Here is a 26,103-nt window from a genome sequence, read left to right on the forward strand (position 1 = left end):
CCAGCTATGCACTTATAACATGTTCCCAGGTGATGCTGGGGGGTCTCTTAGCTGTTGTGCCAGCATCCGCTGGGGATTCGCACCCATGTCCACACCGAGGGGTTGGGACTGCTTGCTCCACCTCTTCAGGCCTTGAGTCCTGTCTGAGCTGAAGGGGGAGGGAGGCGCCCACTTCTTGGTCATTATGGGATCCAGAGACCAGACACTGTAAAGTGGTCATTATCATTTATGCTGGACAGGAGTCCTTGGGAAGACGGGTCAGCTCTTGGGTCAGCTCTGAGGGGGGCCAAGGGCCTCAGCCACACAGCTCACTTCTTTAGGCCGAGGGAGTCAGCCCTCTCAGGGGCTTCCTGCTATGCCCAGAGGTGCCCAGGAGGCCTCAGATGGCCAGCCTCCTCCCTGACCGGCCCCAGGACCTTCGCACATGCTCTCCCTGCTGCCAGAGTTCTTCCCTGCACTTCTGAGTGCTGCTCCTGATCACAAGTCAGCTCCTGGCCCACAGGTCACCTCTGCAGAGGAGCCTTCCCTAATCTACAGCCATCCCCATGACTCAGCGCCCAGGGGTCTCCTGAGCCAAATCGTCACTGCAGTGGCTCTGGTCCCTTGTTTCAGCCCCTCTGTCTGTGTCTGCCCTGGACTGTGAGGTATGTGGAGCAGGGATGCCCACTCCCTAGTGCGAGCAGTGGGTGCTTAAATAAACTCATAGGCGATGAGTCCCAGGTGTCATCATGGCGGCAGGGGCTGCGTGTCCCTCTTCGGGAACGTCCCTCCCTCGGGGCTCAGGGCTCACCTGGCTTGGAGCCTTCGTCCACGGAGCCGTTATACACCTGGTTGAGGAACTCGGGGCGGTTGTCGTTCATGTCGATGACATAGATGTACAGGTCGATGGGGTTCTCCACCTTGTTGCCGTTCATATCCACAGCATGTGCTCGGAGCTAGAAGGAAAGCAACATATGCTGTCAGGGCCGGCAGCTGCCGCCGGCGGGGATGTGCCTGACCCTAAGCCTTGTGAACCACTAAGAGCAGATTTCCTGTGACCTACAGCCCTGGGGTGGGGTGACAGAGCAGTTCAGGGCCCCCCCAAGGGGCAGCCTGGGGAGTGCGGGGTGGGCTTGGGACACGTCATGAGCCTGGGTTCTCTCCTCTGTGGGAATGGGGAGGCATCCTGGGAAGGTGAAACAGAGCGACCATGGGAGCTGGAGGCTGACCCGAGGGTCCACGCCGATATCCGTCCCCGCACCACTGATGCGGAGGACTCACGTCTACCTAGAGCAGGTGCAGAAAGGCTGTGTGTGCTAACGGGGCGGGGGCTTAGGCCCCTTGCTGCCAGGAGGCCAGGCCTGGGGGAGGCCCAGAGAGGAGACACAGTGAGTCCTTGAACTTGGGCATCCACTTCAAGTCTACCCTGTTGGCCTGGTTTATCTTTCTTGGGGCAGCAGAGAGGAAATGGGTCCACCCTTGGGTGGAAGGCCCCACTCCAATGGGGAAGGGGCTCCAGGGAGCTCCATCTGGGAACAACTCAAGGTACAAAGGGTAGGTCCCCCAACTTGGGCTGGAGGGCCCACAGGGGCTGCTCAGACTCTCCTCTTCGATTTTGGATTTTTATCTTTTATTCATTCATTCACTCATTAATTCATTCGCTCCATCAATATCTATTGAGGGCCCACCTGTGGGCAGGCACTGGCTGTGCCCTAGTTCGTGACTTCATGAGACCCGGGGCTGCCCTGGGGCTTCTCATGCAGGAGATGGCCCCTGAGAAGGCATGTGACCGCAACGACCCATGGGGTGGGGAGGAGGCCAGGCAGGCCTCTTGGAGGAGGTGATGCTGGAGCTGAACCCTGGATGAGGGGCCCAGAGGACAGCAAGCATGGGGGCCTCCATGGGGGATGCAGAGTGGCTGAGCCCCACGGGCAGCAAAGCGTGCTGGAGTGGGGCCATGGGGGCCCTGAGACTAGACAGGAAAACCACACTTGGAGGTGGAAGGGGCTGGCCTGTCTCTCCAGACCAGCACTGTGACTGTCACACAGCCATGCCCTCATCTCTCTGTGGAAACCATGTCACCCTCGAAACCAAACACACTGGACTACAGGGTCCTTATGCCAAGACAGCGCCAAGTCAAGGGTGCCCAGAGGAGCCTCCCGCAGAAGGGGTCTCAGAGCTGGGGACCCCGCCTAGTCATCAGGCAGTCCCCTTGATGCCCTGCGCCCCCAGCTGCTCTGCCAGCCTTGGGGGAGGGGAGGGTGCCATCCATGACTGCAGGAGGGGCCTTGAGTTATCCGCAGCCTCGGCCGACAGCCCTGTGTAGAATTTCCCCCTTGAAACCATGTGTTTGGGGGGAGCTCAAGGCAGGCTTCATGGAGGAGACGATCCATGTCATCACAAGGAGACAAATGAGCTCAGGTTCCTGGGAGCTGCAGCCTGCAGAGCCATGCAGCTGCCCCCTTCAAGACAGATCAGCTTGAAGTATCACATTTAAACATCTCAGGATGGGGATTCGGGTGCAGTTGTTTCTCCCAGCCGACTGCTCCCCAGTGCCGCCCCCCCGCCTGGCCATTGGGTCGCCATTCCTGAAGCCCGGTTTGCACCTCCCTGCTGTGGAAGTCCTCCTGTAGGCGGCCAGTGTGTGCTTACTAAGTCACTTCAGTCGTGTCTGACTCCCTGTGACCCCATGGACTGTAGCCCACCAGGCTCCCCTCTGTCCATGGGGATTCTCCAGGCAAGAATACTGGAGTGGGTTGCTGTACCCTCCTCCAGGGGATCCTCCTATGGGCGGCTGGGCCATCCTTCATCTTGTCAGACGTGGCCAGGCAATAAGGCGCTGAGCCAAAGGTTGAGGAGGCTTTGAAAAAAGTAATTCTGAGCTAAAATTAAAGTTATTATCTTCTAACTGAAGTGATACCCCAGTTGGGCCGCTATCTTTAGCAGCAGGAGCAGGCCGAGTGGAGCTCTCGATGGAAAGTGGCTGGCAGGGTCTCCTCATCCCCCTCCAAAAGCTTAAAACAACATTTGATAGATTCTGTTGGAAATCTCTAAGAGCCCACCCATCCCCCTCCATCTCTCAGGCTGGACACACAGCTGCAGGCTTGGGGATGGGGGTCTGTCTTGATGTTGGAGACAAGAAATGCTTTGCGACTTGGAGATAAGAAATGTCCTGAGACTTGCAAATCTGGGTGTCTTGTGCAGAGTAAATTTCCTGCGATGCGCTGTGCATGCCTGCCATGTGTGGGATCCTGTTGTCTTCCATCAACCCTGTGCTGGCTCTGGCTGGGAGTGCCCCGAGACCTCCACAGGCACTGCCTCACCTCATTGTTCACAAGAACCGTGAGACAGGTCTGTCGGATCTCTATTTACAGGCAGGGAAACAGAGGCTCAGGAATATCCCGCCCAAGTTGACGGCTCGTGGCCCCAGCAGCAAGGCTTCCTAAGGAAGCCATGAAGGCACCTTCTGGGGGAATCGCCTTGCAGAGCAGACAGTGATGCTCATCTGTCTCGTGATCACAGGCTTCGTACAGTCATCTCCAGGGACCCGTGTCCACGGTCTGTCAGCTCCCTCTCAGGTGGGAGATGCTGCTCCACCCTCCTAACAGCCATGATGACGGTGGGACTCAGGACAGGATTATACGGCACCCGTCGGGGGAGCAGAGAGGACTCTGGGATGTGAGGCGCAGGTTCCAGGTGGGAAGGTTACAGGAGTCACCCTGTGATCGAGTCACGTCATGTAGGGGGTTGACTTTAGTGGCAAGGAGACTGTCTGGGTGGACAGAGGTAACTAAAATCAGAGCCTCACTAAAATCGTGGACTCTCAAATCAGAGTGATCCTCTGGCCCACAGCAGGTGAAGGATTGGGGAGCTGTCTCTCAGTCTACTGCCAAGTGGGTCTCCTTTTCCCAAATGTGGCTCCTGCCTTCCCAGGGTCTGGTTTGGGGGTGCGGGGAGAGGGTGTGTGGTGCTCTTGAGATCGAGCTGCTCTTGGGGTGCCCAGAGCTGGGGGTCCTCAGAGTGGACAGTGACACCCGGGTGTGGCTCTGAGCTGTTTGCACCCAGACGGCCACGAGATGAGGCCCACAAGTCCTCCAGTGTCAGCTTCCTGTCCGTCCCACTTGACAGGGGGCGAGTGTGTGACCCTCATAGTCATTCGGGCCTTGTACTCAGAAGGGTCTGTATGTGGTTTGACGCTCGGCCATCACCATCTTAAAACTCATAGTCAGCTCAGAGGGGTCCTCATTGCATCTTTTGCTGGACTCAGAAATTCTGCAGCCATCCTGGGCTAGGAGCTGAGCAGTTGAGAGAGGAAAGCCTGTGACTGGCCTGCCCCCGTGGTGGGTTCTGTTCTCTGCCAGGGGATGTGGTATGGACAAGCCTGCCACGTGGAGCCTCCCTTCTCATCCAGGAGATGGACAGTGAACCTGGAATATGAAGAGCAGGGTTCACATCTGGCACTGCAGGCTGAAGCCAAGTGAGGTCAGTGCCGGTCCATAAAGGACACAGGGCGGAGGCTGTGAGTGCATCCCCTCACCTGAAGGTCTGTGAACACAACCCGGGAGCTGGGAGTTCTGACGCCCTGGCTGTAGCCACAGAGGCAGCCTTACCACGTGCTGGGCCCTGTCCTGAACACCACAGGGATGGTCACCCTGAGTCCTCCGAGCACACGCTGAGGCAGCCTGACTGTTTCCCCTTTGCAGGAGAGCATGGAGGTCGGAGGGGTTAAGGGCACATGTCTCAGCTGCTGGGTGGGGCTGCCCAATTCCGCCCCCCAAGTCCGGCTCCAGCCTCTGCCTCCCGAAGGTACATGCTCATCCCATGACAAGGAGGCAGAGCCCAAGGATGCCAGGACGGGTGGTGTGAGAGCCGTGTGCCCACCGAGCTCTAGGGCCAATTGTGTGCCAATAGGCCAGGAGGCCAAGTGGAAAGTGGTGGACGGTCCCTTTAACTGAGTCTCACAGCCTTCACTTTCTCATGGTCTTTTCCTCTCCACTGGCGGCTCCCCATGAAAGCAGCAGTGCTCGCTCAGAGCTGCCTTTCTGCTCTCAGAGGAAGGGGCAGAGGGGCCGGGATGCGTGTCCGGAACTGGAGAGGTGGGGGTGACACAGCAGCTGCACGACCCCTCCCCCAGCAGAACTCCTGGCTGGTCACGTCGGTCCACGGCTTCCGACCAGTGGCTCCCCCAGTGTGTCCCAGACCCTCCCGGCATCACCAGGGACACGTTACTAGAGCACATTCTTGGCCCATCTGCTCTGTGAATTGCACAGCCCGGGGAGGTGCCCTGCAGGCAGGTGGGCTTTTCTGATATGGACTTGGGTTTGCATTCCCCTCCAACCCCCTGCCCTTAGGAGCTCGAGTCCAGGGACACTCACGTGGTAGGAGGCTCGCTCCTCCCGATCCATGGGCCGTGTGACGTACATCCGGCCGGACATGGAGTCGATGCTGAAGACCTCCATGGGGGGCTGGTCGGCGCCCACGCCTGTGATGCTGTATCGGATGGGGATGTCATTGTCCTTGTCGGACCGGATCTGGAAGGGGGAACAGATGGGGGCAGGGGAAGGTCAGGCTTCTTACCTGGACCTTCTGCTCATCCCACTGGATGGCCTTGCATGACGTCTCTCCCAGGGGCATATGAGGCCACAGCCAGCGCTTGGTCCACTCGGGGGACCAGAAGGGCAGGTGAGGCCAGGGGTTCACTGGGAGCCTACAGTACATGTCCGGTGAGCCCCAGGTGACAGGGAGGAGGGGACACAGCATTCCAAGAGGAAAGGGTCTGCAGGGAGCTCAGCAGAGGTGAGGACGCCCACGGTAGAGCCTCAGTGATGGTCTGAGATGGCCGAGGACCCTGTTCAAATGCCCCTCACGCCAGACCTCAGGAAAGACAAGGGCAAGGACACAGCTCACTCCATGGGGTTTTTAGGGAAAAGGTCAGGGCCCAAGACACTTTTGCCCCCGAGTGATCATCTGTGCAGAAAGGCAGTGGACATGTTTGGGTGCGCAGAGACACAGAAAATGTCCCCTGTTCCTGCTCTGGTCCTCCTCCCCTGCCCTGAGAGGGGGTCATAGCGAAGACCTCGAGAACAGGGGTTGCCTGGGAAATGCACCCCCCACCCCGCACCAGCATTTGGACACAGAAACACAGACCTGAAAGGTGTTGTCAACATGGTTACAGAGCTGCTTACAGGCACAAACAGTGTTTACAGAAATTGTATATTGTGGAAAACAACAATTTAATAATGGTGAAAAGTGAAAATGATAGTTGCTCAGTCATGTCCGACTCTGTGACCACATGGACTGTAGCCTGCCAGGTTCCTCTGTCCATGGGATTCTCCAGGCAAGAATACCTGAATGGGTTGCCATTCCCTCCTCTAGGCGATCTTCTCGACCCAGGGATTGAACCTGGGTCTCCTGCATTGCAGACAGGTTCTTTATTATCTGAACCATCAGGGAAGCCCAAGAATACTGGAGTGTGTTGCCATTCCCTCCTCCAGGGGGTATTCTCGACCCAGGGATTGAACCTGGGTCTCCTGCATTGCAGGCGGGTTCTTTATTATCTGAGCCATCAGGGAAGCCCAAGAATCCTGGAGTGGGTAGCCACTCCCTCCTCCAGGGGATCTTCCCGACCCAAGGATCAAATCTGGGCCTTCTGCAATGCATACAGACTCTACTGTCTGAGCTACCAGGGAAGCCCTCAATAATGGTGATCTGGGTTCCAAATCTAAAGTAAGCTAGCAAAGCCTGAGAGCTGGGTGAAGCAACGGAAAGAACAGAGAAAAAAATGCACGATTCTGTGCTCTACATGGGTTGGGGGTGGACTATGCAGACAGCCCCTCACTTTTGACCAGGTCGTTAGATAAATGCACGACTATAGGAGATAGCAAGGACACCCGCAGAATTAAACATAAGGTGCATGTCTTTCATTCAGATGAAGCAGAGGTCCTGGTCATGTAAGGGGCAGTTGACGGGCAGGATACCATGTAAGACAACAAGCTTCTCCGATGGTGAGAGATTGTAAATAAGCCACAGGGACGTGAAAAGAATAACTGCTGGGGCCAAATTAAGATTAGCATAAACTCTGAATACACCTTTAGAAAAGACAACTTTTAAAAATCAAAGCCCAGGGGACCATGGCAACATTGACCAGGACTTTTTACTAGAATAATACAATTAAAATTTAAAGATGATTCTTAAAGAGATATTTTAGAAAACATTCTGAAGTAACCACAAATTAAGAATCAAAACTGTATTTAGAGGTGATTTAAAAATAGTAATGACAATGAAACAGCAAAACCCAAGGAATTTGGCCAGAGACTGAATCAAAACAAACCCTTAACTTCAAATATTTTCATCATTAAAACAGAATTACAGTGAATGAACTGAGCATTTATATCCAGAAGGAAAGGAATGACAAAGCAGGATATGGTGAACACCCGGGTAATTAAGATGAATGCAGAAATTTCTGAATCTGAAAACAGAAAAGTTGGAAGGACTGATAAATAGATGCAAGAGCTGTACTCTGGGGAAAAAAATTCATAAGAAATAGATGTACCTTTGGCAAGCTTAAGAGGAAAAATAAGACTTAAAAAAATCTATTTTATTCTTTATATTTTATGCGAGCCAAGTTGAAAATCCTGATGAACGGGTTATTTTTTGAGAAAATATAAAACTTCACAGTTGGCTGGAAGGAAGAACAAACGTGAAGGGACTGCTAATTCTTCAGGAAATTCCTTGGCAAAGGGCTCGAGGGTCAGGGGAGCTCACCTAGGAGGTGTTTAAAGTCTTCCATAGAAGAGGACATATAGAGAAAACACCTGCCTTGGCTTTACAAATCCTCCCCGGTACCATTCTCCTAAGACCACAAAGTAAGATAACTGCAGACAACTCCCCCAGGCCAATGGAGGTGTGACGGTCAGCATGGAGACACCAGCGGGTGGGGTCAACCCACCAGAGCTGCCTTCATCAGCTGAGCAGAAGGGCCCAGGGTGACCAGAGAGAGTCCTGGCTAGGAGCTACCGCCCAGCAACCTCCCAAGAGCCATGTCAAATGAGATCAGGCTTCCTTTGCAAAATTGGTTTTACCATGATTATCTGATTATCTTAGAAATGGGGGTGATTAAAGAGAGAAAAGTTAGGTTTCGGTAGAACTCTGTGCCTTGAGATTCTAGTCCTGTTTGTAGTCTTTGAGGTTTTATTTTTTACCTGTAACTGGACTGGATTTAACTTCTAGTTTCCTCAAATATCTGGCTACATGGTTCCAGACCAACGCTTCCGATATCCTCCCACGCTTCCGACTTAGAATCACTAAGAATCGTGCTGCTGCGTTTAGTCGCTCTGTCGTGTCTGACTCTTTTCGACCCCATGGACTGTAGCCCACCAGGTTCCTCTGTCCGTGGGATTTCCCAGGCAAGACTGCTGGGGTGGGTTGTTATTTCCTCCTCCAGGAGATCCTCCCTACCCAAGGATCAAACCCGAGTCTCCTGAATTGGTAGGCAGATTCTTTACCTGCTGAGCCAACTGGGAAGCACTAAAAATGAAGCTGCCCTTTTCCCACAGCCCTGCAAACTAAGGCTGGATGAGTGGGTATGAAATTCAGGGAAGCACCTGAAAGATCTCACGCACAGACAGCCTGCATGCCTGCTGCCGTGCCAATGACCACTCAGAAGGTTCCCCGGACAAAACACGACCCCACCAGAGGCATCCAGACCACAAAGATGCTGTGAGCTCGCCATCCAGAAATCTCGCCTGGCTGCCTCCCACCCCAGGGCTCGGAAACAGGTCTGCTCTAACCAGTAACTTAGATTCTCTTTGGCTTTCATAGAGATGCCTCCTATCATAACCTGACTGTATGCCTGCTCTGGAGCCTGCCCACAACCCGTCCCCCGAAATGAGACAACTGTTTACTGAACTGACCTCCTCTCAGGACTGAGAGATGGGTTCAGGGAGATGGAGCAGCCTGCCAGCCCGGCTTCCGAGCCTAGAAACTGCTGGGGGGAGTGTCAAGGCAGGGAGGAGGGTAGCCCCTGCCATGTGCTGCTGGGTGCAGTGACGTTTCTGCTGCGGGCACTTGAGAGCCATCAGCTGTAGGAGGGGCTTTCTCTCTGAGTTCCCTCATCTACCTGGAGAAGAGCCTCAGAGGGGCTCAGGTGTCACAGCCCCGCCCCCTCCCCCCCCCACCGGAGGAGGGATTATCCACGGAGGAACATCATTGCCACCAGTCCTGGAAGGGGGCCTGGAGGAGGGCAGACCTGTCACATGACCGCACCTCCCACCTCTCCTCCGAGGGCCATCATCTTTCCTACAAATCACTTCCTCTCCCCCTTTCTCTGGGTTGGGAAGATCCCCTGGAGAAGGGAATGGCTACCCACTCCAGTATTCTTGCCTGGAGAATTCCAAGGACAGAGGACCCTGGCGGGCTATAGTCTATGGGCTCACAAAGAGTTGGACACAACTGAGTGACTAACACTTTCACTTTCACTTCCTCTTAAACCTGAATTCTAAGGCATCTTGGAGAGCTGCTCATTTTCCCCTGGGTCTCCCCCAAGAGTACACGAGGCACACATGTTAATAAACTTCTGTTTTTTCCTCCTCTTGTTTATCTGTCTTCTATTACAGGGGTCTCAGACAGGACCTCAGAAAGAGGAGGGAAGTTGACTTTTCCTCCCCTACACGCCTAGCAGGATTTACCTCAGAAACTAAAGACAGCTTTTTCTTGGGCAGCTGATCTCTGTAGCAGGACAACTACCACAGGATGGTCTCCATGGAGGTGCCTCAGAGATTTGATAATGAACATCCTTTCCAACTGAATTTGGACCTTTAGCACAAACTACCCCCCTGAAAACTCTGCTTCTGAGAAAATTCGACTTAATAGAGAACCCCTTTCCAGCCAGCTGTGACTGTTTACATATCGGAGGCGACCCCACCAGGGCAAGAGCGTGGGGGTAGGGTCACTGGCCACCCTGACCATGATGGTGGCTTCCTACCTGATACATTAGAGGATGGGGAACAGAAAATGTCAGGAACAGTCGGCAAGAAGGAGGCAATGCCTCATCACACAGGCGTCAGTGACCTGGTCTGCTTGGGTGCTGATCAGGGCCTCTGGGAGAGGAACGGGCACGTGCACACATGGGCATGTGTATACTCAGGCATGCACATATGGGCCGCGCACACATGGGCCCGCACATATATACAGGTATGCACACACACGGGCATGCATGCACATACAGGCTTGTGCACACTTGGGCCTGCACATACAGGTCCTTGAAGTCTGTGAGGGATGTCTTCGCTCTGGCTTTCTGGGCTCCTCCTCCCTCTCATCAGGTTGGGCTCTCCTGTACCTTGTCTGCCCTAAGCAGGAGCACTGACCATGGTCTAACTGGATGCCTGTCTGCACCCCCAGGCTCCAAGGGGCTCCCCTCACTCAATCAGCGCTGCCCCACGTCCTGCTGGAGAGAGATGCGGGGTCCCGGCTGCCTGCCTTCTGCCGGCTCCATGGCTCCGAGTGCTATGCGTCCCGGAGAAGAGGCTCTGGCCCGTCGGCATCACACAACCCCTCTCTGTCCACCAGGGATGGTCCTTCAGGCCACACCACGTCTGACCAGCCCTGTCCGAGGCGCTGAGCGGGGAGGAGTTTCGACCCGGCTCCATTCCTTGGAGTCAGTTTGTAGAAAGAGGGTCCTCCCTGGCTGAACTCCCTTATCACCAGATCTGGGGGGCAGGGAGGTGCCTGTGATGATCGATTGAGGGGAGAAGGGAACTGAGTAACTGGTGCAGAAACTCAAACCAGTTCTTCCTCCCAGGAGTCTGGAAGATTCTAGAAAGGCTGGTGAATTCAGAGGCTTGCTTTGAGTTTAGGTTAAGAGAAGAGGACTTGGGATACACAGGAGGGCCCCCGAGGACAGCAGTTGAGCTGAACTGGATGAAGGGGGGGCGTGTGAGCCCCTACGGTCCTGCAGAGACACAGCCGGCCTGCACCCTCCCGGCCAGACTGCCCATCCTTCACAGGGAAATTTAATTATGAAACTGCTGAAAAGAACCTGCCACACGTTTAAAGCTTTTGATTTTTTGCAAAGGAATCTCATTACATCCTGACCATCAGGCTACATTCCCTTAATTCTCCAGGTGCCGTTCACTGGCGCCTCCTGAAATACATGCTGAGTGCGTCCGGGGCTCTCAGGACGCCCTCAATTCTCCCATAGTTTACCGTGTTAAGAAGAAATACTGTGTGAATGAATTCACCAGATCAGGCGAGAGCAGTTTCTCCTTGATTTGTGCCTGGAAAATGAGAAAAACATCCCAGCGGCGTCCGGCAGGGCCGTGAATAAAGAGTGGAGACGGCTTTTCCATCACCCGTCCCAGTTTTATGACGCCACCGAGAATCATGCTGTTTTGCATTTGTTATTAAAGGACAGAACAGATGGTAAAAGGTTAGTTTAAAGTGATGTCTACATTAAAATAACGTATGGTGCCTGGCCATTGTGCTCACCCAGGGACCTCCTTCTAGGGCCGGCTCCATCCTCCGGAAAGGCTGCCTGGATGGCAGGATTCCGGCAGAATCTCCCCCAAGGAGGAGGTATTTTCCTAATTTCAAATGAACTTGAAACTGGAGAAAAAGTCACCCTGTGTGGTCTTGTGACTTGCAAAGGCCTTGGAGGTTTATCCCAAGAACTGAAGGAGCAGAGAGTCCTATGGATGCAGAGAAAACCTCGCCCCAGGAGGGGAAGGGACCTGTCATCCCTGGGACCCTCATTGTTGGCTGGGTACTTCCCACCCTAGTTGTTTCAACGTCTTCACTCAGCCCACATGGCCTGTGCTCTTTGCCAGGCCCCCCTGCGCTGGACGGACATGGTCCTGCCCTCACGTGGTTCATGCACCAGCCTGCATGTGAGCTCAGTCGCTCGGTCGTGTCCTACTCTTTGTGGCCCCTTGGACTGAAGCATGCCAGGCTCTTCTGTCCATGGAGTTTCCCAGGCAAGAATACTGGAGTGGGTTGCCATTTCCTCCTCCAAGGGATCTTCCCAACCCAGGGATTGAACCCACATCTCCTGAGGCTCCTGCATTGGCAGGCGGATTCTTTACCACTAGCACCACCTGGGAAGCCTCATGGACCAGAAGGATTAGATTTACAAAGTGACAGCCAGTCAGTGCAGAATTATAAGGTGACAATTATGAAATGGGGAAAGAACAGGGTCTGTGAGAGACTCTGGAAGGACTTGAGGGCAGAGGGGATCTTTGAGAAAGGCCAGTTAGAATTCCGTGGTTTTGTCTACTGTGGTATGCAATTCCTGGACAGGCACACACAGATAGAGTAACACACCCAAACATATGCACAAACAACACATGCATAAGTACACACACACACACACAGACACACAGACACACACACACACACACACGTGTGTACATGCATGCACATGACTGGATGTCCCTGCCTTTCTGCTCTAAACCTCTTGGAAGGCGATGTTATTCTGCAGCTTAGTGGCTTTGCCACTAATAAGGCCTCCCTGACCCCGTCTCTGTGTTTTAAAAGATGCTCTCAAAACCCTTAGGATCAGGATCTTCCAAGAGGATGTAATTCTTCGGTGAAGTGTTTTAGCTCTTTCTCTTCGTGTGATATTAAACCCAGGGATCTTCCCAGGAAAGCAGATTGCAAGCTCTCATTTTCTTTACCTGGTGGGAGTTTTGAGTTGCCGGCAGCAGAGTGAAAAGCCCTGAATCGTGACCGCAGATGCTTCGTTCCCCGCCTACCTTGGATTTCAGGCAGGCCAATCTGAACTTGGCCGTGACTGCAGTCAGCCAGGAGAGGCAATTTCTTTTAAAATCTGACTCTCATGAGAGTCCAGAGGTAAGAACATGATTATACCTAAATGCATTTCAGCTTCCTTGGCCTCACTGGTCCTCACGCCAGCTCTCGACGCCGGGACTCCTGGATTCTCATGCTGACAGAGAATCTGGATTTTCTCAGGTTCTGTGTTTGTCCTCTTGTCTGCTTTGCAGGGATGGCTCCCTGTCTCCCACCTCCTTCCCCCCTGTTCCCTACTGCCCAGCACTAAGGCTGCCCCACACCCTCCTGGGCCATGGGAACACAGACACCCTGCCTGACCCCAAGGATGGCAGGTGCAGGCCTAGCACCACACACACAGTAGGTGCTCAATAATCACCAATCGAACAAATGAAAAGAAGGACATGCTGCCCGGGGCGGGGCGGGGGGCAGACATGCAAACCGACAGCCAGGGTCACAGCCAGGCACTTTGGGAAACCAAAGTGTGTGGGAGGCCCTCTTCCTGGAGGAGAAATGTCTTTTCTGAGCCTGGAGGGAGGAGGCAGAGAGCGCAGGGGGTAAGGTGGAGAGGGGAGCCTGAGGGGGTGTCAGGTGTGGCAGAGTTCTAAGATCCTAGGTGGGAGGGAGAAGTTCCAGCCAGTCCTGTGCCTACTGTCTGACGATGAAGAAACAGCAGGGACACGTGGAGTGGGATAAAAGCAGGAGGAAGAGTCAGGAGGGAAGTGATCACCCCTCCCCAGGTGACAAGCAGGAGAGGAGGACCACCCCAACTCCGTCTCCCTCCCCTCGTCCTGCCTGGCAGAGATTTCTGGGGGCCCTGTGGGGTTGGAGGAGGGGTCAGAATGGTTTTGCTCTAGAGACACCAGGGGGATGAGGGGCGTGGTACCACCTGGTCCCCGCCTCTGGCAGGAGAGGAAGGGGTGTGTGTGTGAGGGGAGGTGGGGAGGTGGGGGGTGAGGAGGTGGTAGTGATGGGGCGAGTGGTGGGGGGGTGGGGGGGTGGGGTGAGCGGATGGGGTGGCAGCCTGCCCTCCACTGTGTTTATCTCGGGTCCTCACTGTGTCTCGAACGCCTGCAGCTGGGATGAGCTCCCCTGTGAATAGCAGGGCCCAGGAATCTCCCCTCCTCACCCCTGTAGTTCCTTAAGGACTAGAAAAGGGAAGTCCAGGATGTTGGCCCCTGACCGTCGGGTCCAGTCCCTTCTGCAGATCGGGAGACCAAGGCCTGAGAGGCTGAGGACTGGACGAAGGTTTCACAAGCCATCGCGTTTCGAGGGCAGAGTTTCAGGTCTAGTCTTGGTCACGTTGCCTTCCTGGGAAGCTTCCTTGAGCAGAAAGTGAGGCTGAGGAAGTTGTGCCCACTTGTGCAGACGGGACGGGGGCCCAGGAGGTCTCTGTATCTCCCTAGGGTCACTTGACTCCCAAAGCAGACTCAAACCCTGGGTGTCGTGCTCACTCTGGTAAGTTCTGCAAATCTGCTGGGATTGCTGAAATGCTGTGTGTTTTCAAAAGACACCACCTCACACCAGTCAGGATGGCTGTCATTAAAAAGTCTACAAACAGTAAATTCTGGAGAGGGTGTGGAGAAAAGGGAGCCCTCTTGCATTGCTGGTGGGATGTAAACTTATATAGTTACTATGGAAGATGGTGGAGATTCCTTAAAAACCTAGGAATAAAACCTAGGATTAAAACCACCATATGACCCAGCAATCCCACTCCTAGACATATACCCTGAGGAAACCAAAACAGAAAAAGACACACGTACCCCGATGTTCATCGCAGCACTGTTTACAATAGCTAGAACATGGAAGAAACCTAGATGTCCATTGACGGATGACTGGATAAAGAAGCTGTGGTACATATATACTATGGAATATTACTCAGCCATAAAAAGGAACATATTTGAATCTGTTCTAATGAGGTGGATGAACCTAGAGCCTATTATACAGAGTGAAATAAGTCAGAAAGAGGAATATAAATATCACCTACTAACACATATGTATGGAATCTAGAAAGATGGTACTGATGAGGTTATTTTCAGGGTAGCAAAGGAGAAACAGACATAGAGAACAGACCTATGGACATGGGGGGAGGAGAGGAGGGAGAGGGTGAGATTTATGGAGAGTAACATGGAAACTTACGATTCCATTGGCAAAATAGATAGCCAATGGGAATTTGCTCTATGACTCAGGGAACTCAAACAGGGGCTCTGTGATAGGCTGAAGGGTGGGATGGGGAGGGAGATGGAAGGGAGGTTTGGGAGCGAGGCGACATGGGTGTGCCTGTGGCTGATTCTTGTTGATGTATGACAGAAAACCACAAAATTCTATAAAGCAATTATCCTTCAATTAAAAAAAAAAAAGTCATCATGGCTCAAAGGCCCAGGACTGGAACCTGACTTCAGTTGCTGTTGAAAGCAATCATGAAGCTGTAACTGAGTTCTGCATGAGGCACTGTTAGCTTGCAGCAAAGTTTAATTGAAAAGCCCTCTGCCCTGGGGCTGGGCGAGCAGTGAGATCTGGCTAGGATAAAACCATTCTTAGCATGTGATGGGACAGACCTGGGGCCGGAGGTGAGTGAAAGTCCGGATTCCTCCCACTCTCCACTCCCTGATACATGAACATGGCTTTAAGAGGCTTGACAATGTTTGTGTTTCTTGCATTTTACAAAATACTTTCCATGCACAGTGAAATTCAGCTTTCAATTACTTTCAATTAGGTTCTTATAATGAGCAGAAAAACCCAGAATGTGATGGGGAAAGGCATTTGTTGTGTAACATTGACACTGTTATACATTTCCATTCACAATTACTTGGAATTTTACAAATCATGAAAAAAATCCTCAAAGTTATATGAATATTAATAACAGCCATGAATATGTTCTTACAAAATTTGCCTGGTGGGGAAGCGTGAATTAGATGCTTCTCAAAAGTGTTCTTCAGGTTGTACCAAATTAACAAAGACAGGTAGCTTCTTAATTCTGGGCATGGGACAACTAAGACATTATTGCTGAAGACGGGAGTGGGGCAGGGTCCACTCCTGGCTCTTCTGGCAACAGAGGCCTGATATTCTTTGGGGAGCATCATTCCCCATTGTCTCGGTCAAGTCAAGGTGTCAGTCAAGTCAGGCGGTTGGTCAAGACTCCCTGCCCTCCCCTGGGCAACAGGCAGACCCATGAGTTGACCTGGCTGGTCAGCTTGTCTCTCAAGCGTGGATACCGAGTTGAGAAAGCGTTGGGGCTGGGAAATGTGGCTGGAGCCCCCCACTGCAGGGCCATCTCCCTATCAAGACCAGAGCACTGGACCACCTGCTGTCCAGCCTTCCCTTCCGGGGGGACCCTGCAGTGTGGAGAGGTAAGCCTTGGAGCAAAGAGATGGCCTCCGGGGGCCGCCCAGGTGAGGAGGGGTCTGTCCTCTCCTGAGGTGTCCAGCTAGTCATCAGGGAGGTTTAGTGCACCTCTTACACCTGCCTACTCGTCTTCCCAGCCCCTACATTGCCAGTGTTTTCTTGTCTATGTTCTTGATGACTGCCCTCTTTCTGTCTCCCTCACTGGTCTGTCCAGGAGATGCTCAGGAGAGACGGTCATGTGGCTTTCAGCAAACTGTAATTTAACTCACACAGCACCCAGCCTCTAGTGGTGTTCAGTGGACATAGAGTACCTGGACCACCTCCTGGAAGACCAAAGGCTCTGAACACAGTCTGGGGTTCCCTGCAGATTCTTGAACTTAACCACTATCAAGGGCTGTCATTACACAGAAGCCAGGGCGGGGGCAAGTTTCCCTCTAAGCCCCCTGGCTGGACCCCTGTTGTGTCAGGGAACTGAGCCCATGGATGGGACCCTCTGCCTGAGCTGGAGAGACGGGGTGCCCAGGGCGGATGGCACCGGTGGTTGGAGTATACTCTCAGACCTGTCACCCACATCCTGCCTGGTGTCATTTCTGGTCCCCAGATGAAGAATCAAGTGTCTCGGGACTTCCCTGGTGTCCAGTGGCTAAGACTGTGTGCTCCCAATGCAGGTTCAATCCTGGGTTTGATCCCTGGTCAGGAAATGAGATCCGACATACTGCCACTTAGAGCTTGCATGCTGCAACTAAGACCTGGAGCAGCCTAATCAATCAATAAATGTTAAAAAAAGAGAGTCAAGCATCTTGCCAGGAACACTTCTTCACTAATTTAACATAATGTGTGTCCCTGCCCACCTCTGGAAGGCCAAGCACACACAGTCTTTGACAAGATGACCCCAGAAGAGATCCAGTCTCTGGGATGGAGGCTATGGCAGCCAGACCATGGATGAGGCTGGAGAGAGGCCCAGGTGGGAGCCCAAAGGTGAATTTTGAATGAGATCTTATATGTGAAGCATGTGGACAGGGTTTTGTCCACAGTAAGCACTCAGAATTCTTATGAGCGAGCCTTGTGGTGAGGAAAGAGCCAGAGGCTGGATTTAGAAAAATTTTTACTTTGGTATCATCACATAGGTAATTTCTCAAGTCAGGAGACAAAGGTATGAAGGAGAGAAGAAAGAAAAAAATAGCCTCCAACTCTGGACTCCACAAGTCAAGTGAGAAAAATCTACTCTTATGCTGCAAATGCAAACATTTTAAATGTGACTCTGAGATGAAAGAAATGGCCATTGGGTACCAGGAGAAGCGTGGGGTTTGGAGAGACCCAATGCTTAAACATCCTTCTTGAGGAGCCTTGTCTTTGTGCTGCCGACACTCAGAAAATGTAGCTTCATCTTGTAATCTTACGAGGGTTAAGCCTGTTCTTACAATGCACATGGCCCCAGTGTTATTGCACAATTTAATGGTTCTTTCATAGAATAAGAGAGAAGAGGCTCTAGATGAAGAAGGCCTTCATCTAGAATTAAAGGATTCTTTTTCTCCTTCTAAATATCCCTACAATTGGATTAAACTTGACCTGGATCTCTTGTTTGGCACTGGCTTACTATTTCTTATCAAGACCTCTTTTCTTGGGAGTTTTCATGCTGGTTAATTCCAAATAAATTAATGAGATCAGTATTAGAAATATGAACACGTGCACACACAGACTCGCAACACAGAAGCAGACAGCTCGGCACGGGAAAGAAAATGAGGGGAGTTTCACCTCCTTAGATGAGACCCAGGACCCTGTAATGTTACTCCCCAGGAGTCTCTGTTTTAATTCCTTCCTCCTCTTTACATCATCAATTCACTTAATTCACATCACAGAGGCAGGAGAGCATCCTTTGTGTATCCTTATCCGCCTCTATGAGATTCTGGAGCCACCTTTCACTCTGAGTTATACCAGTTACCTGGGGGTCCAGCTACCCAACGGCAACCCACACTTGCCAAGACAGCAGTCAGTGGAGATGCCTTTGGACACATGATGAGACCACCCTGAGGAGCCCAGATCTGAAAGCTGCAGAGGATCATTGGATTTTTCCCCAGGGGACCTGTGACTCCCAGGCATCTGCTGGAAGATCATAATGTAAAGGAAAACAAGCTGATGTGTTCAACTGTGGCAAACAGAGTAATGGTCCTTAGAGACTTGCTTTCCCTGAGCAACTGCTTCCCCACCCTAAAGACACTGTCTCTTCCAATCTTTCCAATAAAACACACCATTTCCACCTAAGAAAGCTGCCCCATGACGTGGCTCCACTGCAGAGTATTACTGACTGAGCCTTACTTTGATGTAAATTTACTTCACGCAGAACAGCATCTCTTGTTTTCTTAAGACTTTGCATGAACTGGCAACATAAATGTGCTACATGTATTTATTCCCGTGGTGCCAAATAAATAATTTAGGTGGACATTAAGGGATCTAGCAATTCAGCTGTGTACAAAACACACAAATTCATGGTGAAGGTATTATATCGACAATGACAATCATGGGTTTCGTGTGAAATAGTTCTGGGTTCAAATCCTCATTCCATTTATTAGCATCCACATGGGTAGATTTGATCTCCTTTTGGGTGTTTCTGTGAGGGCATTTTTGATGGAGGTGATCATTAAATCAGTGAACTTTGAGGAAAGCAGATTGCCCTCTTTAACATGGGTGGGCCTCCTACAAACAGGTGAAGGTCTGAACAGAACAGAGACTGACCAACCCCAAGCAGGTGGGAATTCTCCAGCAGATGGCTTCAGACTTTTCTAGATGGGCAGCTCTCCTGAGTCCCCAGGCTACCAACCTACACTGCTGATTTTGGCATGAGCCACTTCCTTATATCATAAGTCTCTTTCTTTACATCCATCCATCTATCCATCCAAAAGGAAGTCAACCTTGAATATTCACTGGAGTGACTGATGCTGAAGCTCCAACACTTCGGCCACCTGATTCGAGCAGCCAACTCATTGGAAAAGACCCTGATGCTGGGAAAGACTGAGGGCAGGAGAGAAGGGGATGACAGAAGATGAGGTGGTTGGATGACATCACTGACTCAACGGACATGAGTTTGAGTAAACTCCAGAAGATAGTGAAGGACAGGGAATTCTGCTGAGCTGTGGTTCATGGGGTCGCAAAGAGTTGTACACTCTTTAGCAACTGAACAATTTGCTAAATGAAGTCCCAGCTCCTGGAATAGCTGAGACACTTTTAGGGTCCTGGTCAGGATATTGGGGACCCTGGGGCGGGCTCTGTGCCGAACTGTGTCGCCTTGGCTGGGTCATACCCCTAATGTGCGCAAGCTCCGGGAGATGGTGAAGAACAGGGAAGCCTGGCGTGCTGCAGTCCTTGGGGTTGCAGAGAGTCGAACTCAGCTGAGCAACAACAGCGACAACAATCCATCCTACTGGCCTTGTTTCTCTGAATAAGCCTGGTAATTACACCCCCTCCTCTCCCACGGTGGGTGCTCAGGTTGCACAGTGGGGCCAGCTGCCGGCTGGGAGCATGCTGATCTTCAACCTGCTGCTCTGGCACTTCTATGTCCAGAGATCACAGGCGGGACTTCTCTGGTGGATAAGAATCCACCTGCCAATGAGGGGACACCGGTTTGATCCCAGGTCCAGGAAGATGCTGCAGCACAACTAAGTCTGTGAGCCACAACTAACAAGCCCATGTGCTGCAACTACTGAAGCCCGTGCGCCTAGAGCCTGCACTCTGGCAGCAAGAGAGGCTGCCGCAGTGAGAAGTCGGGGCAATAAAGAATAGCCCTACTCTTTGCAGTCGGAGAGAGCCCATGCGCAGCAACGAAGATCTGGTGCAGCCAAAATAAATAAATAAATTTTAAAAAGTTAAAACAAACTCACTAAAATTACAGGTAGATTGCAGCCTCCTGTTATGTCCAGGGTCCAACTGGGGGTAGCCGGCCCTCGTCATCAGGGAGAAGAAAAACTGGGCAGCTAGCCGATTTGACAAGTCCAGTGACCTTCGGTCGGCCATGCTTGAGACCCCCTGAAGCCCAGTGACATCCTCTGTGGGGAAGGTGGGGGCTTGGGGGGGACACACCCTCTAGTGCTTCCTGAGAGAGCCTTCTACCCCCCAGCCCTGCCCCCCCGGGCCGTGCACAGGGTGTCACCACTGCCCACCATGGTGAGTGACGGCTGAGGTGCACCTCTGGGGTAGCCCTTTGCCTCCCAGGCCCTGGGAACTACAGGTATGTCAGCCCACGTTTTTCCTTTATCAGTTTTCATTTTAGCACCATAATAAAAATTCTGATAATCTAAACATGGCAATAACTCTGCTCCATAAAACGACTGTCTCCTCATGTTACTGCTGTCATCAGAGGTGCCGTAATAACACTCACAACACGAGGGAAGATGGTTATTGTATTAAAATGAATAAATGACAAAGGTTTTTATTACATGAGTGATTCTTCTAGGCATCAAGACGCTCTTTCTGCTTTGCTCGTGTAATGAACACATAATTCACCAGCACATTAGAGCACTGGCCTTGGAGTCTGAAGGCACAGTCACGGCAAATAAGTAAATTATTAATGAGATGAAATCTAAAAATAAAATCGCAAAGCCCCACCTTCCTCCATAAAGAAGGAACAAAAATTTCTAGTAAGTCTTCAAGCTGGAGGAGCTGGTAAGGGACCCGCTGGCTGTGCCTCCTTGCTCTAGAACATGCGTGGGAGGGCAGCTGATCCCAGTCAGGAAGCTCCCTCCTCCCTCCCTGCCTCCTACTGCAGAGGCTGGGGTTTGCCACCATTTGCTGTCACAGCAGCCCTTTGCAGTTCAGAGGGTCTTTGACAGTATCTGAAGGGTGAGATATGAGGAAAAGTCTGGATGGGAAATCCTGGGCTTTTTAATTTTTTTGCTTTCCTTTCCTGACAATAAGCTTGAAAAGATAGTTACTACTGTCATTTCTTGAAGTGGAGAACATTGCAGGAGCACTGGCAGCCCTTTTGCAACCATGAGGACACAAAACCAATAGCTAAGGGTGGCGGAGTAAGGAAATGGCAGGTTTGATTCCTTGAAGACATTGATGAGCCCATGAACTGGCACCAACTCACTTTTGCTTGTCATAACATGAAATAAAGACTGTGTCCAGGCCATTGTAGATTGGGCACTGTTTCTTGCATGGAAAACTAGATCCTGCATACTGCAACTAAGAGTTCAAATACCTCAACTAGAAGATCTCACATGCCACAACCAAGACCCAGCACAGCCAAAGAAATAAATAAGTTAAAAATAAATATTCAAAAAATTTAGAAAAAAATTCTCAAAGGGAAAAAAAAGGGAATTCTGACCTGTACTACAGCACAGGCAAACCTTGAAGAGATTATGCTAAGTGAAATAAACCAGTCACAAAATGAAACTCTATATGATTCCACTTCTGTGAGGTCCCTAGACTAGGAGTCAAGTTCATAGAGACAGAAAGCAGAACTGAGGGGATTCCAGGGGCTGGAGGTTAGTGTTCCAGGGGGACCGAGTTTCAGGTTTGCCAGATGAGAAGAGTTCTGGAGAAGAAAGAAGGTGATGGCTGCATAGCATTATAAATGCATTTTCAAGCCACTGAAACATGCACTTAAAAATGGCTATGACTGATAATTTTATGTCATGTGTCTTTGACAACAATAAAAAATCAGTTTCACATCTTCTTCTTTTACTCTTCTAAATGTGGCTGGTAGAAAATGTGAACTTCACGTGAAGTTTGCGTGTTATCTCTGGAGAGTGACGCTCTGAGCTGGGGTTGTGGCCCCACAGCATCCTGCGTCTCTCCTCTGGCCCTGAGCTGCTGGGGCTGCTAGATTCGTGCTTGTTTCCTCGGGTTCAGGTGTGTTTACTTCTCTGGGTCTCTCTTCAGGTACACTGTGCCCTGGTCACAGAGGGCCTGCTAAATGTTGGCAAAATTGAACCAAATTACAATGATCAGATCCTTTCCTTTGCTGTTTCAAATTTCAAACCCATCCTAAAGATCACAGGGAGCACAGAGTGGGGCTGAATCACAGAGGAGGAGAAGGTGGAACTTGATGGGGGCGGGGGTTGCGGTTTCTGGTTCTTTCACAACAGCTACTGCCTTATAAGGACAGCAAGGAGGTCAAACCAGTCAATTCTGAAGGAAATCAATCCTGAATACTCACTGGAAGGACTGACACTGAACCTGAAGCTCCGATACTTTGGCCGCATGATGTGAAGAGCCGACTCATTGAAAAAGACCCTGATGCTGGGAAAGATTGAGGCAGGAGGAGAAGGGGGCAACAGAGGTTGAGATGGTCAGATGGCACCATCAACTCAATGGACATGAGCATGCGCAAATTCCAGGTAACAGTGGAGGACAGAGGAGCCTGACATGCTGCAATCCATGGGGTTGCAGAGAATCAGACATGACTTAGTGATGACACAACAATAACAACTGCCCCACAAATCCTAGAATTTGCATTTGAGCCCAGCACTGGGCACATGCGATTCCCTGAGAAATGGCAGCTATTCCTAAGGCCCCGTGCCCTGGGGACCCTAAATGACCTTGGAGTTCTCTGGGGAAGGGAAGGCTTGGGGGAGGTGAGTATGAAGACAGGATGGAGTTGAGAGGAGATGGGGACCCCCAGTCTGGAACAAGGTGCAGCCAAGAGGAGGAAGTCGGTTGGAGATGTTCCCCAGAGGAAACCAGCAGATCTCGTGGGAGAAGGGGACCTCAGATTCCAGGAGTCAGTGCCTGAGGACTTGACCCAAGACCTTTCAAAGCAGGTCTGCCACAGCTCAAGGTCACAGAGTCAAATTGGTAACGCGTGTCCCCACTGTGGCGTCCCATCCCAGAGAACCCAGCATGCCTTGCAATAATAGCTAATTAACCCAGCCCCCCCCGCCCCATAAATGAATATGCATTTCATCAGTACAACTAAAATAGATCCTTTAGAAACATCTTTCCTCCTCAGAGTGCACAAAGCTGGGAGAAGGTTGGTAATTATACGTGTATCACAAGCAGTCCCAGCCCGGCGGGGGCTCATTGCTTCATATAAATTATACCAATCAGCAGCAGAGGGAAGAGACCCCACAAGGGGATGGAAAGTGGTGCTTTCCCTAACTGATGCACACAAGTACGGGATCCTGGCAGAATCGTGTGGGTCTGGGGCGGGGGTGTCATCGTAAAGTGAGAGTTGCGCTCCCACTTGGCTGCCGTCAAAAACCATGGAGATCCTCTTGATGATGTGTTTGGAGGAGACGTGATCAACCACAGAGTTAGGGGGTCTGCAGAATACAAATGTGTCTGCAGGTTTCCTCGGGCAGTGGGGGATGGATGATGTGTTTGAATGCATCTGAAAGGAACAGCGGGTGCAAATACCGATACATGCTCTCACTGCTTCTGTGTCCCCCTTTCAGAAGGGGACAATTTCAAGGCTAATGCCATATTCCCTTGGTTGTCTCTGACGCTCCTTCAAGTTCACTCAGTCCCTAATGGGCCTGGCCAACATGCTCTTTGAGGGAAGGTCCTGCTGGGAGGTGGAGATGAAGTCCTTGCATGTGCAAAGACCCTGGACCTCAGGGGTGGGGCTGAGAAGAGAGGAGGGAATCTGGAGGCTCACTGAGGCAGGAGAAGGCAGTGAGTGCCTTTGGCTGCAGCCATGGGGCTCCTGCTGCAATGCCAGCCTCAGGGAGTTCCAGTGGGCCCCCTGACAGCTTTCCCTGGCTTGTTCTAAGCAGACCCACCAGTGAGGGCTGTGAACAAAAAGGAGAAGCTTAGAGAACCCACAGCTATTTGTGTCATTAGTTGGGATGACACGCAAGGCTCCTGCTTGGATGATTAGGGGGTGAAGATGTACAGAGAGCAGGTCTGGGCACCTTCTGGTCCTGGGTCCCCAGGAGACGCCACTGGAGTCTGAGACCTCCCCGGCCCCACAGGACCTGCTCTGGGGTGCTTTGGTGCCTGTCTTGAGCAAGCTGCTATGATGCAGAAGTCACTTATGGAAGCAAGTGCAGGTGGCAGAGACAGCCTCAGGAATGAGCCCATACCCCGTGGTGGGAGTGGAAGGTGTGGGAACCAGGGGGCAGCCTGTGGGAGAGTGTCTAGTCGGTGAGGTCACAGCCGTGTCTCCCGGGAGTGGCTACACCTGCTGTTCGTTAGGAGAGCTTCTGCCTTTTGTCAATCTGTGACGACCAGGATCGTCCCCACAATTCTAGACTCCATCATCTCCCATCTGCCTGTGGACAGATTTCCATGTTTCACCAACAGCTCACCAACTGCAGGAAACCCAGAGGTCACATTTGGCTTTAAATGGTCATTTGCATAAGTCCCGAAGAGCCAAGGGCACGGTTTCCATCTATAATAGGGGCTACATTTTACGTTTCCGGTTGGCAAAACATGGCCTGTTATTATGAAAATTAACATCTCATAGGATAAAAGAAAATAAATTTGGTGTTTAAGGAAGTGGAAAATAGAATTTTCCATCCTCTTCCCCCGAGAATCTCAGCTTAATGTGGCTATCAGGATTGCTACTTTTGTTTTTAGAAAGTCAGGGAGCCGCTGAGAGACTTGTTTGCTAGGCTGTGTACTTTTTAAAAATATATATATATTTTTTTGGCCATGCTGCCTGGCATGTGGAATCTTAGTTCCCTGACCAGGGATTGAACCTGTGTTCCCTGCATTGGAAGGTGGATTCCTAACCCCTGGACCACCAGGGAAGTCCCTCTGCTTCGTATTTTTACCCCTCTGAACACTGGGGAGATATTGCTACTAGGCAAACAACAGTGAAAGCAAACAAACATGTTACGAGGGTTTTCAGGTCGGGAAAGTGGCTGCACCTCCTAAATGCTGCACCCCCCATGACCCCACGCTCCTGTCCTCGAGTTTCCTTTCTCGAAAATCTGCTTCAGGACAGACATCCCCATCATACCTGGGCCTCCAACTGCCCTTGGGTGGATGTCTGCTCCAGAGTGAAGCTGTGACAGTCTTGGGAGGTTGCCCAGGGGCCGCCCTGGGAAGCTCCCATCTGCTCCCCAAATGGAGACATGCATTTCCCAGGTTTTAGGTGACTTTAGTTTCCTCTGTGCCAAGGCCAAGAGAAAGTGCTTGCTGAAAGCTCTTCTGTGAATGAGAGATGTGGGGGTTTAAAGTCAGCACAGCCTTTCCAGGTAGTGGGAGACGACCCAGTTCCTGACTCCAAACCTGCCTGTTGCGACCGGCTCATTTCTGACCGGGGCGTATTTTGCATTTGATAAGCTAGGATTAACAGTTTCAAAGACTTAGAAACAGAAAACCAGTGTTCCTTTGGTTTATTTTCATTCCAGCTTGGAATTCCCTGGGCTGTGGCCTCCAAGGCCTGAGAACATAATCTCTGAGCTTTTATGCCCCCCTCCCCACCTCTTTACTGCAAAGATAAATCCCATTCTGGGGGGCTTCCCGAGGGTCTTCAGGACTCCTGAGTGCTGAGGAGTTTGGCTTCAGACTGTTTATTCTCCAGAAGTCCAAGAGCTAGGCTAAATTCTGAGCCTTCCTGGACTGATGGAATCAGGAAAGACCAGGTCAGGAACTCAAATTACTCTGGAAGCAGCTGTGGGCCACGCTCCCAGTTCATGAGGGCAGAAGGTGCTGGAATCACTGCAGGGGCCACTCCTGGGCCTGGACAGACACCTCAGGGCCACAGAGCAGGACATGTGGCCCCACTGCCCAGGGGAGGAGGGCCAGAGTGGTGATCTGGTCACCACAACTCTCTCGGGAGGAGGTGTCAGGCTGGGACCGTGGTTTCGAGTCAGAAGGCTGTCTCGGGTTATGAGGCATACACCCTTTCTGCCTGCATCCTTTTCTAGCCCTTGACCTCCGCCTTGCACCCTAGGGCATGCACTCTGTCCAGTGCACACATCCTTGGAACTCAAGGGCACCCAGGTGCAGAACTTTCCAGCATCCTATGAATACTTTCAGAGCTCCTGTGTTGCTGCAAAAGTAGGCAGGGAATCCTTGGTTTACAGATGGGAAGAAATTGAGTTTTTTTCA

The 26,103-nt window shown here is 51.6% G+C and overlaps 1 protein-coding gene across 2 annotated transcripts in view; it reads right to left on the minus strand.

The window, feature by feature from the left end:
* Positions 1-26,103, minus strand: part of CDH4 (cadherin 4) — a 475,216-nt gene that overhangs the window by 50,785 nt on the left and 398,328 nt on the right. For both annotated transcript variants that reach the window (XM_043480167.1, XM_043480168.1), the window contains exons 5-6: positions 5,355-5,510; positions 791-935 (exon numbers count right to left, since the gene is read on the minus strand). In XM_043480167.1, coding sequence (XP_043336102.1) covers positions 791-935; positions 5,355-5,510 — 301 coding nt within the window. The remainder of the gene's footprint in view (positions 1-790; positions 936-5,354; positions 5,511-26,103) is intronic.

This window comes from Cervus canadensis, chromosome 10, assembly GCF_019320065.1.
Source record: "Cervus canadensis isolate Bull #8, Minnesota chromosome 10, ASM1932006v1, whole genome shotgun sequence".
Classification (NCBI taxonomy): Eukaryota; Metazoa; Chordata; class Mammalia; order Artiodactyla; family Cervidae; genus Cervus; species Cervus canadensis.